At 43.2% G+C, this 12,687-nt stretch overlaps 1 protein-coding gene across 1 annotated transcript in view; it reads right to left on the minus strand.

Moving 5' to 3' along the window:
* dync1li2 (dynein, cytoplasmic 1, light intermediate chain 2) overlaps window positions 1–12,687 on the minus strand; it is a 130,311-nt gene that overhangs the window by 23,536 nt on the left and 94,088 nt on the right. Inside the window, exon 11 of the mRNA XM_063067241.1 lies at window positions 10,428–10,530. Coding sequence (XP_062923311.1) covers window positions 10,428–10,530 — 103 coding nt within the window. The remainder of the gene's footprint in view (window positions 1–10,427; window positions 10,531–12,687) is intronic.

Below are 12,687 nucleotides of genomic sequence, written 5' to 3' on the forward strand. Positions count from 1 at the left end.
TTAAAAAAAAAGGTTATTGCCAGTACTGAAATATATAATTCCCAGTCTCCCTTACTCTGCAGAAGAATGTGTCAAGAGCAAATGTACAATGCAGCTGTCGTGGACAAGACTTAATTTCAGATGTTGCCAGTAAGTGGAAGGAAGTGCAATCAAGTGAACTGCAAAATGCTATGATCATCTGCCAATTTAGACACTTTACTCTGAATTTACAGCACAGAAAGATGTCATTCTGATAATCTGGTCTAGAGTGAACTGCGTCTTCTATACATACTAGCTGCTACCCCACCTCTTTCACACCCTACACACACACATACTTCCACATCCCCTTGAAATATTTATTTAATTATTTTATTTGTTGAGACAGTGCAGAACAGGCCCTTCTGACCCACTGAGCCGCACTGCCCAGTAACCCACCTATTTAACCCTAGCCTTATCACAGGACAGTTTACAATGCCAAATTAACCTACTAACCATTATGTCTTTGGACTGTCGGAAGAGCACCTGGAGAAAATCCGCATGGTCATGGGAAGAACTACAAACTCCTTACAGGCAACACTGGAATTGAACTCTAAACTCTTAAGCCTTTCGTGCTAACCATGGCACTCCAATAACCACTCCATTGTGTGAAGAGATTACATCTTCCAAATTTCAAAGTAGTAAGAAAGTGCCAAGTCTCTTCAATAGAGACACTTTGGCATAGTGGCCAGTACAATTGTTGTATGGAGTTTGTATGATTCCCCCCACGACGGTGTGGCTCTCTCCCACATTCTAAAGACCTGCATTCAAGGTTAGTAAGTTGTGGGCATGTTATGTTGATATTGGAAGCATGCCGACACTTGTGGGTTGCCCCCAGCACAGCCTCAGACTGTATTGGTTTTTGATGCAAACAGTGCATTTCACTGAACATTTCAATGTGCACGTGACAAATAAAAATAGATAATTTTATTCCTTACAGCATATATGACCAAAAATCAAAAGCAGTGTATATTAGGAAGCACTTCATTTATGACCACCTACCCTTCTCCTCATCTTCACCCAGTTAATTTCAAAGGTCTTCAAAGAATTACCCTCTACCTCCACCACGAACAACTCCAGCCCATTCAGTCACAACCAGAATCAGGTTTACTATCACTGGCATATGTCATGAACTGCACTGTTTTGTGGCAGAAGTACATTGCAATATATAGTAATAAAAACTATAGATAACAATAAGCATATATATTGATGGGAGCAATGAGAAGAGGCATGTCATGTGTGATGGGGGCCTTAATGATGGATGGCACCTGTTTGAAGCATCACTTTTTGAAGGTGTCTTGGAAACTGGGGAGGCTAGTACCCATGATGGAGATGGGTGAGTTTACAACTTTCTGCAGCTTTTTCCAATCCTGTGCAGTGGCCCCTCCATACCATTTCTGGCAATTGTAACTTTCCAGATCTGTTCTCAGTGCTATTAATATTTCTTAAGCACTTTCACTACATCAGGGATGCAGAACTCCCAGATTGTTTAGAGAAGCCCCAGGAATATTCCCCAACACTGAAGGGCAGCTGGTTGCACTTAGGCACTCCAAAATAAGCAAGCAACTCCCCTAACCAGAAGAACAAGCAGCACAAATGAAAGCAGATTTTGTATTCACCAAATTGGGAGCACAGCAGCTCCACTCAGTTTACTGTAGTCAATGCCTCGTCCCTTTACATAAGCATGTGGTCCTATACAGCTTTTCATTTAGGTACAACTGCAGGACATCCTAGACTACTTCATAGACAATCCAACACCTTTCTGAAGTTTGTTAAAGGTGTACATAGAACACAAACTTCCACAGACACCACAGTGTTAGCGACTTCATTAATCTGGTTCAATAATACTGGCGACAAAGGTTCAATAATGACTCTGTCCCGGGACAAATCATCTGCTCTTCCCCGATATCACAAGGGTGTTTGTTTGTTTTTACACAGCCACCTGATGGAGCCTAGTTCAACAGAGCGCACCTCAGTTTAATGTTTCCCTGCAATTTCTTGAAATCAGGAGCCTGTAAATCGACTGCAAAGTTCAGAATGCACATGTACCCTACTGCCTTTCCAGTGTGTATGTAAATAGCAATGCAGTGAGTTGAACAACTTCTCAAAAATCATCTGAGACAGAGGCTATCTTCAGGATTTTTAATGAGATCTCTTACTCATGAAAAGATATTACTGTTTCAAGGGCAAATGAAGAGTGGATGGATATGTGTGTCTCTTCACTGTGTGTTTCAAATCAAATCAAAATTAAACCACACAGGAAATATTTAAAAAAAAACAGAAAGTGATGGTCATACAAAATGAACTGAGCCTCCAGAGGCCAGAACATGTTCACTGGCAGCAAGTTTCAGATAACTGTACTAAAAATACAGGATCTCTCAAAAGTTACTGGAGAGCTGCAAAAAAATTAAAAGTAATGATACAGAATAAAGTGCTTGATGTTGTGTAAAAGCTTAGTGAGACTCTACCTAGAGCTGGGGCTCCCAACCTGGGGTCTACAGACTCCTCAGTTAATGTTAAAGATCCATGGCATAAAAAAGTTTGGGAATCCCTGACACATAGGGCAATCATGCTTAAAGCATCAAGCTGGAGAACAAGACTTGCATTCCCTTGTTCATGAGAATGTTTCATTACCTAATTAAGTAAAATTATCAGTGTTACAGGGAAACTATTTCCTCCTTTGCAAGAGGGATGAAGGGGCTTGCCCTCTCGTTCAGATGACGAGAAAAGCTCACTGCGAGAGTGAGGACATTCCAGCTGGGAGATTGTGAGGAAAGCCATCTTCACAAGAAGGGTGGTAGGAATTTAAATTTTATTAATGAGTTTTAGAGGTTCTTTTACAATATTCTTGTGGAGCCAAGCAAGGTACAATAGAGTTCAGATCAGATTGAAACTCGACAGTGGCAAAGGCAGATTGAATGGTCTCATCGTGAACCTTGTTTGCTTTTGGGACATTGATGGAACTATCATTCCTCTCTGTGCCTTGTGGCACATTGGGTGGCAGTCTTGCTGTTTCTTTAGCATTCTGTTTGTTTTTTATGAGGCAGTTGTTCATCCGACGCTCAACTCAGCACAGATAGGAGCCAGCTGGATTCGATCCTGGGACCACTTGTTTCGAAGTCCGGTGCTGATGCCACTACACCACTGCCAGCACCAATGGAGTTAATGATTCCTTAAGGATATCATAGCCCACTACCTATTAAATGCTCCCAATGACATGAGTCTCAAATAACCTCTGACACCCACGTCCAGCTCCTGCCCTACATGTGCGACTTAGCTACTAAGCCCAGCCGAACAGTTTCTACTGGCAGGAAAAGGGACAAAGGTGGGTTGCTGGTGCATTAAAATTAGTCGGTTTGGGCAGATGGGACTATCAGCCACAGCTGGCAGCTCATCTAGGAGAAGGAAGACACTGATCTCAAACCTCCACTGCCATGCTGTTATACCTAATCACAGGGAAAGCTTCAGGACATTGAGACAAAGTCCGGAGCTGGAGTCCCTAAGGCAGTCCTACACTGAGTTCAACACTGACTGGCAACTCCTGCGATGCCGCTGGTGCCAAGCTGCATTAGTCTCTGCTGTTCCTTTGGATTCATCAGCTGCGTGGAGAAGGGGAGCTGTTGCATGGGCAACAGCAGGTGTATGATAGCTAGAGCACAAGATCCATGGTTAAGTTGTTGCCAAGTTTGCAGATGATATGAAGACTGGTGGAGGGGCAGGTAGTGTTGAGGAAACAGGTAGGCTGCAGAAGGACTTAGACAGGTTAGGAGAATGGGCAAGAAAGTGGCAAATGAAATACAATGTTTGAAAATACATGGTCATGCACTTTGGTAGTAGAAATAAATGTGCAGACTATTTTCTAAACCAGGAGAAAATCCAAAATCTGAGATGCAAACAGACTTGGGAGTCCTTGTGCAGAACACCCTGAAGGTTAACTTGCAGGTTGAGAAGGTGGTGAGGAAGGCAAATGCAATGTTAGCATTCATTTCAAGAGGTCTAGTAAACAAAAGCAGGGATGTGATGCTGAGGCTTTATAAGGCACTGGTGAGTATTCTGAACAGTTTTGGACTCCTCATCTAAAAGATGTGCTGGCATTGGAGAGGGTTCAGAGGAGGTTCACAAGGATGATAATGGGAATGAAGAGCTTATCATACCAGAAACATTTGATGGCTCTGGGTCTGTACTCACTGGAATTTAGAGAGATGAGGGGAGATCTCATTGAAACCTTTCGAATGTTGAAAGGATGTTTCCCATGGTGGGGGGGGGGGGTCTAAGACAAAAGGGCACAGCCTTAGAATAGAGCAGCATCTATTTAAAACTGAGATGTGGAAAAATTTCTTCAGCCGGAGGTTGGCGAATTGGTTCTTGATTGGAAATGGTATGAAAGGTTACGGAGAAAAGGCCGGAGAGTGAGGCTGAGGGGAGGAAAAAAGGATCAGCCATGATTGAATGGTGGAGCACACTCGATGGGCCAATTGGCACAATTCTGCTCCTACATCTTATGGTCTACAACACATATTGCGTTGCCAACCATCCTATTAGTGTTGGTTCAGATTCTAACCAAATGATGCTTCAATCACTTCTCATCTTGTCCATACTGACTTACTCCATGCTGGGATTTACATTTTCTTCATGGTAGTGTTGTGGTTAGCTCAGGGAATTGGAGTTTAGAGTTCAATTCCGGCATTCTCTGTAAGCAAGTTTGTATGTTCCTTTCCATGTGTGTGTGGGTTCATTGCTGCCCTAAATGTCAGCAGTGTAATGGGCAGGGCAGGGCAGTAAAGTAACTTGTCCAGGATGAGGCTAGGGATAAATAGGTGGATTGCTGGGTGGTGTGGCTCATTGAGCCAGAAAGACCTGTTCCATAATGCACCCCAAATCAATAAATTTCACTCAGAAAAGTTGCATTTGGAAGTTATTATCAACAGAGTATGTCTAGCTTGGCCAAGAGCTGCTCTGTTAAAGTATGATGCACGGTGTAAAAAGAAAGAAGGCTTCTCGAATATTATTCCCCACCTTAATTCCCTGGAATCTAGAAACAGTGCCTAGTGGCCTAAGTAAAGGTTAACAAGATGTACAAGATACCAAAGGAATGCAGACACCATAGAAGATTAGAAAAAGACTCCAAAGCTGTGGAAGGATTGGAAAACCAGGATGAGAGGTTTAACTTTGTCGAACAATTGGGAGTCAATGCAATTTAGTGACAAATGGGGACTTTAAACACAAGAGATTCTGCAGGTGCTGGAAATCCAAAGCAACACACACAAAATACTGGAGGAACTTAGCAGCTCAAACAGTATCTAGGGAGGGGAATAAACAGTCGACGTTTTGGGCGGGGACTGATGAAGGGTCTCACCCTGAAATATTGACTGTTCATTCCTCTCCATAAATGGGTATTTTAATACAATTCTAGATTTCAGTTTTAAGGTTTAGTTTTAACAACTCAAGACAGCCCTCTAGCGCTCAGGACCCTGCCTGAAGACTGGAAAAATGCTATTGATCTTAAGACTATACAACAGCACGAGATCGGAGATAATTACGCTGAATTCAGAGTCTCACATGAACAAGATTCAATTAGTTATTGACATTTCATTACACTGAGACTTGTCTTGCCTTCCCAACCATTCCTCAAACAAAAGTGTGATCCAAAGTAGATGAATTGCACATGGTCAGACTCAAGTTATTTAATCATAGTTAAGTGCTCACTGGAGTAATGGAGCTGTAAGTGCTTTAGGGCTTTCAGCTTCTACTCTCAGAAAGTTCAACCAGAGGTCAAAGAACTGCATGGTGTGGTGAGCTTTTAAAAATCAATTTCAATTATTAGTTTTTAACTTCAAAGTAAGTTACAAAGGAGCAATTTTTGTAACTAGGGAAATTTCCAGAGTGCTAGAAGCCATATTAAAGTACTATATTCTATCCTCTCAATCCTTTTTCGTTAAACCTCAGCTTCCTTCATGGCCAGTAACAGATCCAATTCTGACAAGGGAATTATCTGAAAACAGTTTGGACACTTCAGTCGGTAATGCTGTTTGTCCCTCTCTACCTGACCCCACCCAAACAGGTATATTGAACAATGGAATTATATTTGTATGTGTATTTCAAAAGCATTATTTTGTGCCGTGTGGTATAACATCCGCAAACATACTCTTTGACCATGAACGTTCTTAGAAAGTTCTCCCTAAGTGGTTTGCCACTGCCTTCTGGGCAGTGGCTTTACAAGAGGGGTGACCTCAAACCGTTATCAATATTTTCAGAGATAGTATAACTAGGACCTGTGATGCGCACCAACTGCTCATAATTGGCGGGGGGGGGGTAATGTGCCAGGGTGGGGCCAAGCAGGTGCTACACCAAGGGTGTAGAGGGAAGGAGTGAGGAGTGCCTTACACCTCCTTTGGTAGAGACACATCTCCAACCCCACCACCCAAATGTGTATTTAGAAATGTTCTGGTGTTCCACATTTCAATTTGACTTCCCAATCCTATTCTAGCATGTCAGCCATGGCCTCCATTACTTCCACAATAAGGCCAAACTCGCACTGGAGGAACATCCACCCAGGTAGCCTCCAACCTGATAACATGAATATTGATTTCTCTAACCCAGTAATTTCAGTCCACCATTCGCTTTCCTCACTTATTCTATTCCCTATTCTGATTCCCCTCTCACTCCTTTCTCTTCTCCTCACCTCCCTCTGGTTCCCCTCCTCCTTCCCTTTCCCCCATGGTCCACTCTCCTCCCCGATCAGGTTCCTCCTTCAGCCCTTTACCACTTCCACCTATCAATACCCAGTTTCTTACTTTACCATCCTCCCCCACTTACCTTCTCCCTCACTGGGTCTCACCTATCACCTGCTGGCTTGTACTCCCCCCTCTCCAGCCCCCCACACTTCCTTATTTTGGCTTCTGATCCCCTTCCTTTCCAGTCCTGATGAAGGGTCTCAGCCTGAAAAATTGACTGTTAATTGCCCTCCATAGATGCTGCCTGACCTGCTGAGTTCCTCCAGCACTTTGTGCGTTTTCCTCAGAAATCGCATGCAGCTGCACATCTTCTGTGGCTCTATGTATTTTCATCAAGTAGGTTGTGAGACAACGTCTCAGCCCAAAATTCCAGTACAAGCTTTATTTGTGAAATGGATTGTTTGCGTCAATGACCACAGTCTGAGGATGTGCTGGGGGTAGCTCGCAATGTCACCATGCTTCTGGCAGCTACACAATATGCTCACAACTTACTAACCTTAACTTCTATGTCTTTGGAATATGGGAGAAACTGGAGCACAAGGAGGAAACCCATGTGGCCATGGGGAGAATGTACAAAATCCTCGCGGATCACTGTACTGTACCTGCTATGCTATTGTACCTAGGTTGACACTCTCACTGCAATACTGAGGGAGCACTAACCAGCAGAATTAGTGAGCTTATACAGAGTCTATCTCCCTGTCAGGTGGATATAAACACCTTTTCAAAGAAACACAAAAAACACCACCTGGACGTAGTCAAACTCTGTCTGGAGGAATTTTCACATGAAAAATGGTCATTGCATTTCCAACATTATAGAGACAACACTTCAAAAAGCATTTTGTTGGCTGAGTTCATCCATCAAGTGTGTTCCTTAAAGATAGAAAAACACTAATTAAATACAAGTCCTCTCTGTCCTTGGATGAACTTTCTTGATATTTACATAGAACATAGAATAGTACAGCACAGTATAGGCCCTTTGGCCCACAATGTTGTGCCGACCCTTAAACCCTGCTTCCCATATAACTCCCCACCTTAAATTCCTCCATATATCTGTCTAGTAGTCTCTTAAATTTCGCTAGTGTATCTGCCTTCACCACTGACTCAGGCAGTGCATTCCACGCACCAACCACTCTCTGAATAAAAAACCTTCCTCTAATATCCCCCTTGAACTTCCCACCCCTTACCTTAAAGCCATGTCCTCTTGTATCGAGCAGTGGTGCCCTGGGGAAGAGGCGCTGAATAGAGACTCTATTCCTCTTAATATCTTGTATACCTCTATCATGTCTCCTCTCATCCTCCTTCTCTCCAAAGAGTAAAGCCCTAGCTCCCTTAATCTCTGATCATAATGCATACTCTCTAAACCAGGCAGCATCCTGGTAAATCTCCTCTGTACCCTTTCCAATGCTTTCACATCCTTCCTATAGTGAGGTGACCAGGACTGGACACAGTACTCCAAGAGTGGCCTAACCAGGGTTTTGTAGAGCTGCATCATTACATCGCGACTCTTAAACTCTATCCCTCGACTTATGAAAGCTAACACACCATGAGCTTAACTACCCTATCTACCTCTGAGGCAACTTTCAGGGATCTGTGGCATGTACCCCGAGATCCCTCTGCTCCTCCACACTACCAAGTATCCTGCCATTTACTTTGTACTCTGCCTTGGGAGTTTGTCCTTCCAAAGTGTACCACCTCACACTTCTCCAGGTTGAACTCCATCTGCCACTTCTCAGCCCACTTCTGCATCCTATCAATATCTCTCTGCAATCTTTGACAATCCTCTACACTATCTACAACACCAGCAACCTTTGTGTCGTCTGCAAACCTGCCAACCCACCCTTCTACCCACACATCCAGGTCATTAACAAAAATCACAAAAAGCAGAGGTCCCAGAACCGATCCTTGTGGGACACCACTAGTCACAACCTTCCAATTCGAATGTACTCCCTCCACATTTAGGGCAAAACAAAATTCTGAAGTCACGTATTAATAGCACAGAATCACCTTGAAATGATGTGGCATTCAGTAAGATCAAGAGAAAGTAGTTCAATCAACTAGAACCAGCGAGGCACAAAATCATAACCAGCTTTGAAAGAAAACATGTGGAACTCTTCCCAAAGAGGGTAGATTCTAAGCCAAGTCCATTGAAATTATCATGGCAAGAATCAACAGCCTTTTCAAGTTGAGGTCCAGCAATGTAAAGCACCATAATAGTCAACTGGAGCTATAAGCAGTTATTTGGTGTAATGGTATACTAGCATTGACAGTGCAAATTGGTACAACTTTCCCTGATTAGAATATCAAAATCACTGGTACATAACACATTTTGTGACTTAAAAAAGACATTCTATCTTTAAGGAACACACATGATGGACGAACTCATCAGATCAGGCGCAAGAGCCAATTGTGGACCTCAGGAAGTGTCAGATGAGGGAACACATACCAATCCTCATAGAGGGTTCAGAAGTGGAAAGAGTGAGCAGTTTCAAGTTCCTGGGTGTCAAGATCTCTGAGGATCTAACCTGGTTCCAACTTATCGATGTAGTTATAAAGAAGGCAAGACAGCAGCTATACTTTATTGGGAATTTGAGGAGATTTGGCATGTCAACACTTCTGTGGTTGTACCCTGGAGAGCATTCTGACAGGCTGCATCACTGTCTGGTATGGAGGGGCTACTGCACAGGACCAAAAGAAGCTGCAGAAGGTTGTAGATCTAGTCGGCTCCATCGTGGGTACTAGCCTGCAGGGTGCCTGGGACGTTTTCAGGAAGCAGTGTTTCAGAGAGGCAACGTCCATTATTAAGGACCTCCAGCACCCAAGGCGTGCCCTTTTCTTGCTATTGCCATCGGGTAGGAGGTACAGGGGCCTGAAGGCACATAATCAATGGCTCAAGAACAGCTTCTTCCCCTCTGCCATCTGATTCCTAGATGGATGTTGAATCTTTGGACACTACCTCACTTTTAAAAAAAAATATACAGTATTTCTGTTTTTGCATGTTTTTTGAATCTGGTCAATGTATGTACACTGTAGTTGATTTACTTGTTTATTATTACTATTTATTTATTATTTTCTCTTCTCTGCTAGATTATGTATTGCATTGAACTGCTGCTGCTGCTAACAAATTTCACGTCACATGCCAGTGATAATAAATCTGATTCTGAATAAATAGTGACATCATCAGGACTGGAAAGGAACGGGGAAGATTCCAAAATATGAAAGAGAAGAAAAGGGGTGGGGGGTGGAGAAGGGATGGATGAAGTAAGAAGCTGGGAGGTGATAGGTGGAAAGGGAGGGGAAAGTGGATGAAAGGAGAAAGAAGGAGGAGGAGCATCTTAAGGAAGCAGTGCAATGTTTTTAAATATAGAGAATACAGATTTTATTTGACGATGGGAGAAACTGGTAGAGAAATCGGTGTCTACTGCTGGTTCTTGCTATGCATAAACTGCTGCTGTGTTTTCCCCACAGCACTTCCATAACACAAAGTCCTCCATTAGTTGTGAAACCATTTGGAACTGACCCACAGTCAAGAAATACACCAAAATACATATACTAGCTTTGCTCATGCTTATTGTGTGATGGTTATAGCAAAAGTACACCTCATTGATGAGGGAAACGACTGCACCCTGACCCGTTCTGCGAGCCCCTGAATCCAAAGTCCCAGGTCCCTGCACCACTTACCTTTCGGAGTTCCTGATGAGATCGGCGGCACAGCAGTCACCATATTTGTTCCACCCGGTTGCCGTGGGGTCCTGGGAGAGCCACCTGGTTGCCTTGGAGAGTCCTGGTAGAAATCACAATAGAACAGGGCATCAATATTGCTTTTCCACCATACCCCCCCACCATTTTCAGAATCTGGGTGGCTACTGGTAATACCAGTATTTAATGTCCATAGCTAACTGAGACACCTAATAGATTTTAACAACCATAACTAATCTCACCTTCTTGGGATGAGAGCATACTTCCCAAGTTTAGACGCTGAGCTTGGTATAAGACCAACTTCTTCTCCTCATGGCAATAACCATCTTCACCCTTTAGCCAACACCAGAGTTGCCTTAATTGTCAGTTCTCAACAGAAAACCTACATTTCAGGGGTATGAGCAACCAAAATTTGCAGATGCTGGAAATCTGAGATAAATAGTAAGTGCTGGAAACATTCAGTAGGCCAGTCAGCATTTGCGGGGAGAGGCATGGAAATGACTCTCTGGCCTGAAAATGCGTTGGAACACCCCAAAGCAGTGAAGGATGCAACGTAACAGGTATTTGCTTTCCTTCCGTCAGGAGAGTGACTCTAGCATGGAACCTAGAACACTACAGCACAGTACAGGGCCTTTGGTCAATAATGTTGAGTCAACCTATCACCCTACTGAAGGATCAATCTAATCCCTCCCTCCACATAGCCCTCCATTTTACATTCATTACGTGTCTATCTAAGAGTATTTTAAATGTCCCCAATGTTTCTCCCTCTACCACCACCCCTAACAGTGTGTTCCACACACACATACACACCACTATGTAAAAAGCCTACTTCTGACATCCCTCAGAACTTTCCCCCAATCACCTTAAAATGATGCCCTTATACTTAGCTATTTCCAGACAGGGAATATCTTTGGTTGTTCACTCCATCTATGCCTATTCTTGTATAACTACCAAATCACCTCTCATCCTCCCTCTCTGCAAAGAAAAAGCCCTAGCTCAACCTATCCTCATAGGACAAGCTCTCTAATATCTTGGTAAATCTCCTCTACACTCTTTTTAAAGCTTCCACATCCTTCCAATAACAAGGTTGACCCGAACTGAACACAATAGAATTTTATAGATCTGAAATATTAACTTGGGGGTCCAAGCTCAATCCTCTGACTAATAAAGGCCAACACAACAAATGCCTTCTTAACCACCCTATAAAGTTGTGCAGCAACTTTGAGGGATCTATGGACATGGACCTCAAGATCCTCCTGTTCCTCCACGCTGAAAAGAATCTCGTCATTAACCTTGTATACTGCCTTCCAAAGTGTATCACTTCATACTTTTCCATAAGACCATATGACATAGGAGCAGAATCAGGCCATCTGGCTCATCGAGTTTACTCCGCCATTCAATCATGGCTGATCCTTTCTCTTTTCTTCTCCTCAACTCGTTTCCGGCCTTCTCCCCACAACCTTTGATGCCATGTCCAATCAAGAACCTATCAACCTTTGCCTTAAATACACCTAACAACCTGGCCTCCACAGCTGCATGTGGCAACAAATTCCACAAATTCACCACCCTTTGGCTTAAGAAATTCTTCTGCATCCCTGTTTTGAAAGGGTGCTCTTCTACCCAGAGGCTGTGCCCTCTTGTCCTAGACTCTCCCACCATGGGAAACATCCTTTCCATATCTACTCTGTCTAGGCCTTTCAACATTTGAAAGGTTTCAATGAGATCCTGTTTCATCCTTCTGAACTCCAGTGAGTGCAGACCCAGAGCCATCAAACGTTCCTTGTATGATAACCCTCTGATTCCTGGAATCATCCTTGTGAACCTCCTCTGGACCCTCTCCAATGCCAGTACATCTTTTCTAAGATGAGGGGCCCAAAACAGTTCACAATACTCAACGTGAGGCCTCACCAGTGCCTTATAAAGCCTCAACATCACATCCTTGCTCTTGTATTCTCGACCTCTTGAAATGAATGCTAACATGGCATTTGCCTTCCTCACCACTGACTCTACTCTATCTGCCACCTCTTAGCCCAGTTCTGCATCCTATCAATGTCCCATTGTAAGCTACGACAACCTCTTACACAATACTAATATGGAGAAAAGGAATTTCCGGAGATTTATAACTAAATAAGATGGAGAAAAGAAAATTTATTTCTATTCTGATGATAGTTAATACACAAGAAACATTGCTTTGTATCTCTGATGAAGGGTCTCAGCTCAAAATGTTGACTCTTTATTCACT

Source organism: Mobula hypostoma, chromosome 14 (assembly GCF_963921235.1).
Source record: "Mobula hypostoma chromosome 14, sMobHyp1.1, whole genome shotgun sequence".
Taxonomy (NCBI): Eukaryota; Metazoa; Chordata; class Chondrichthyes; order Myliobatiformes; family Myliobatidae; genus Mobula; species Mobula hypostoma.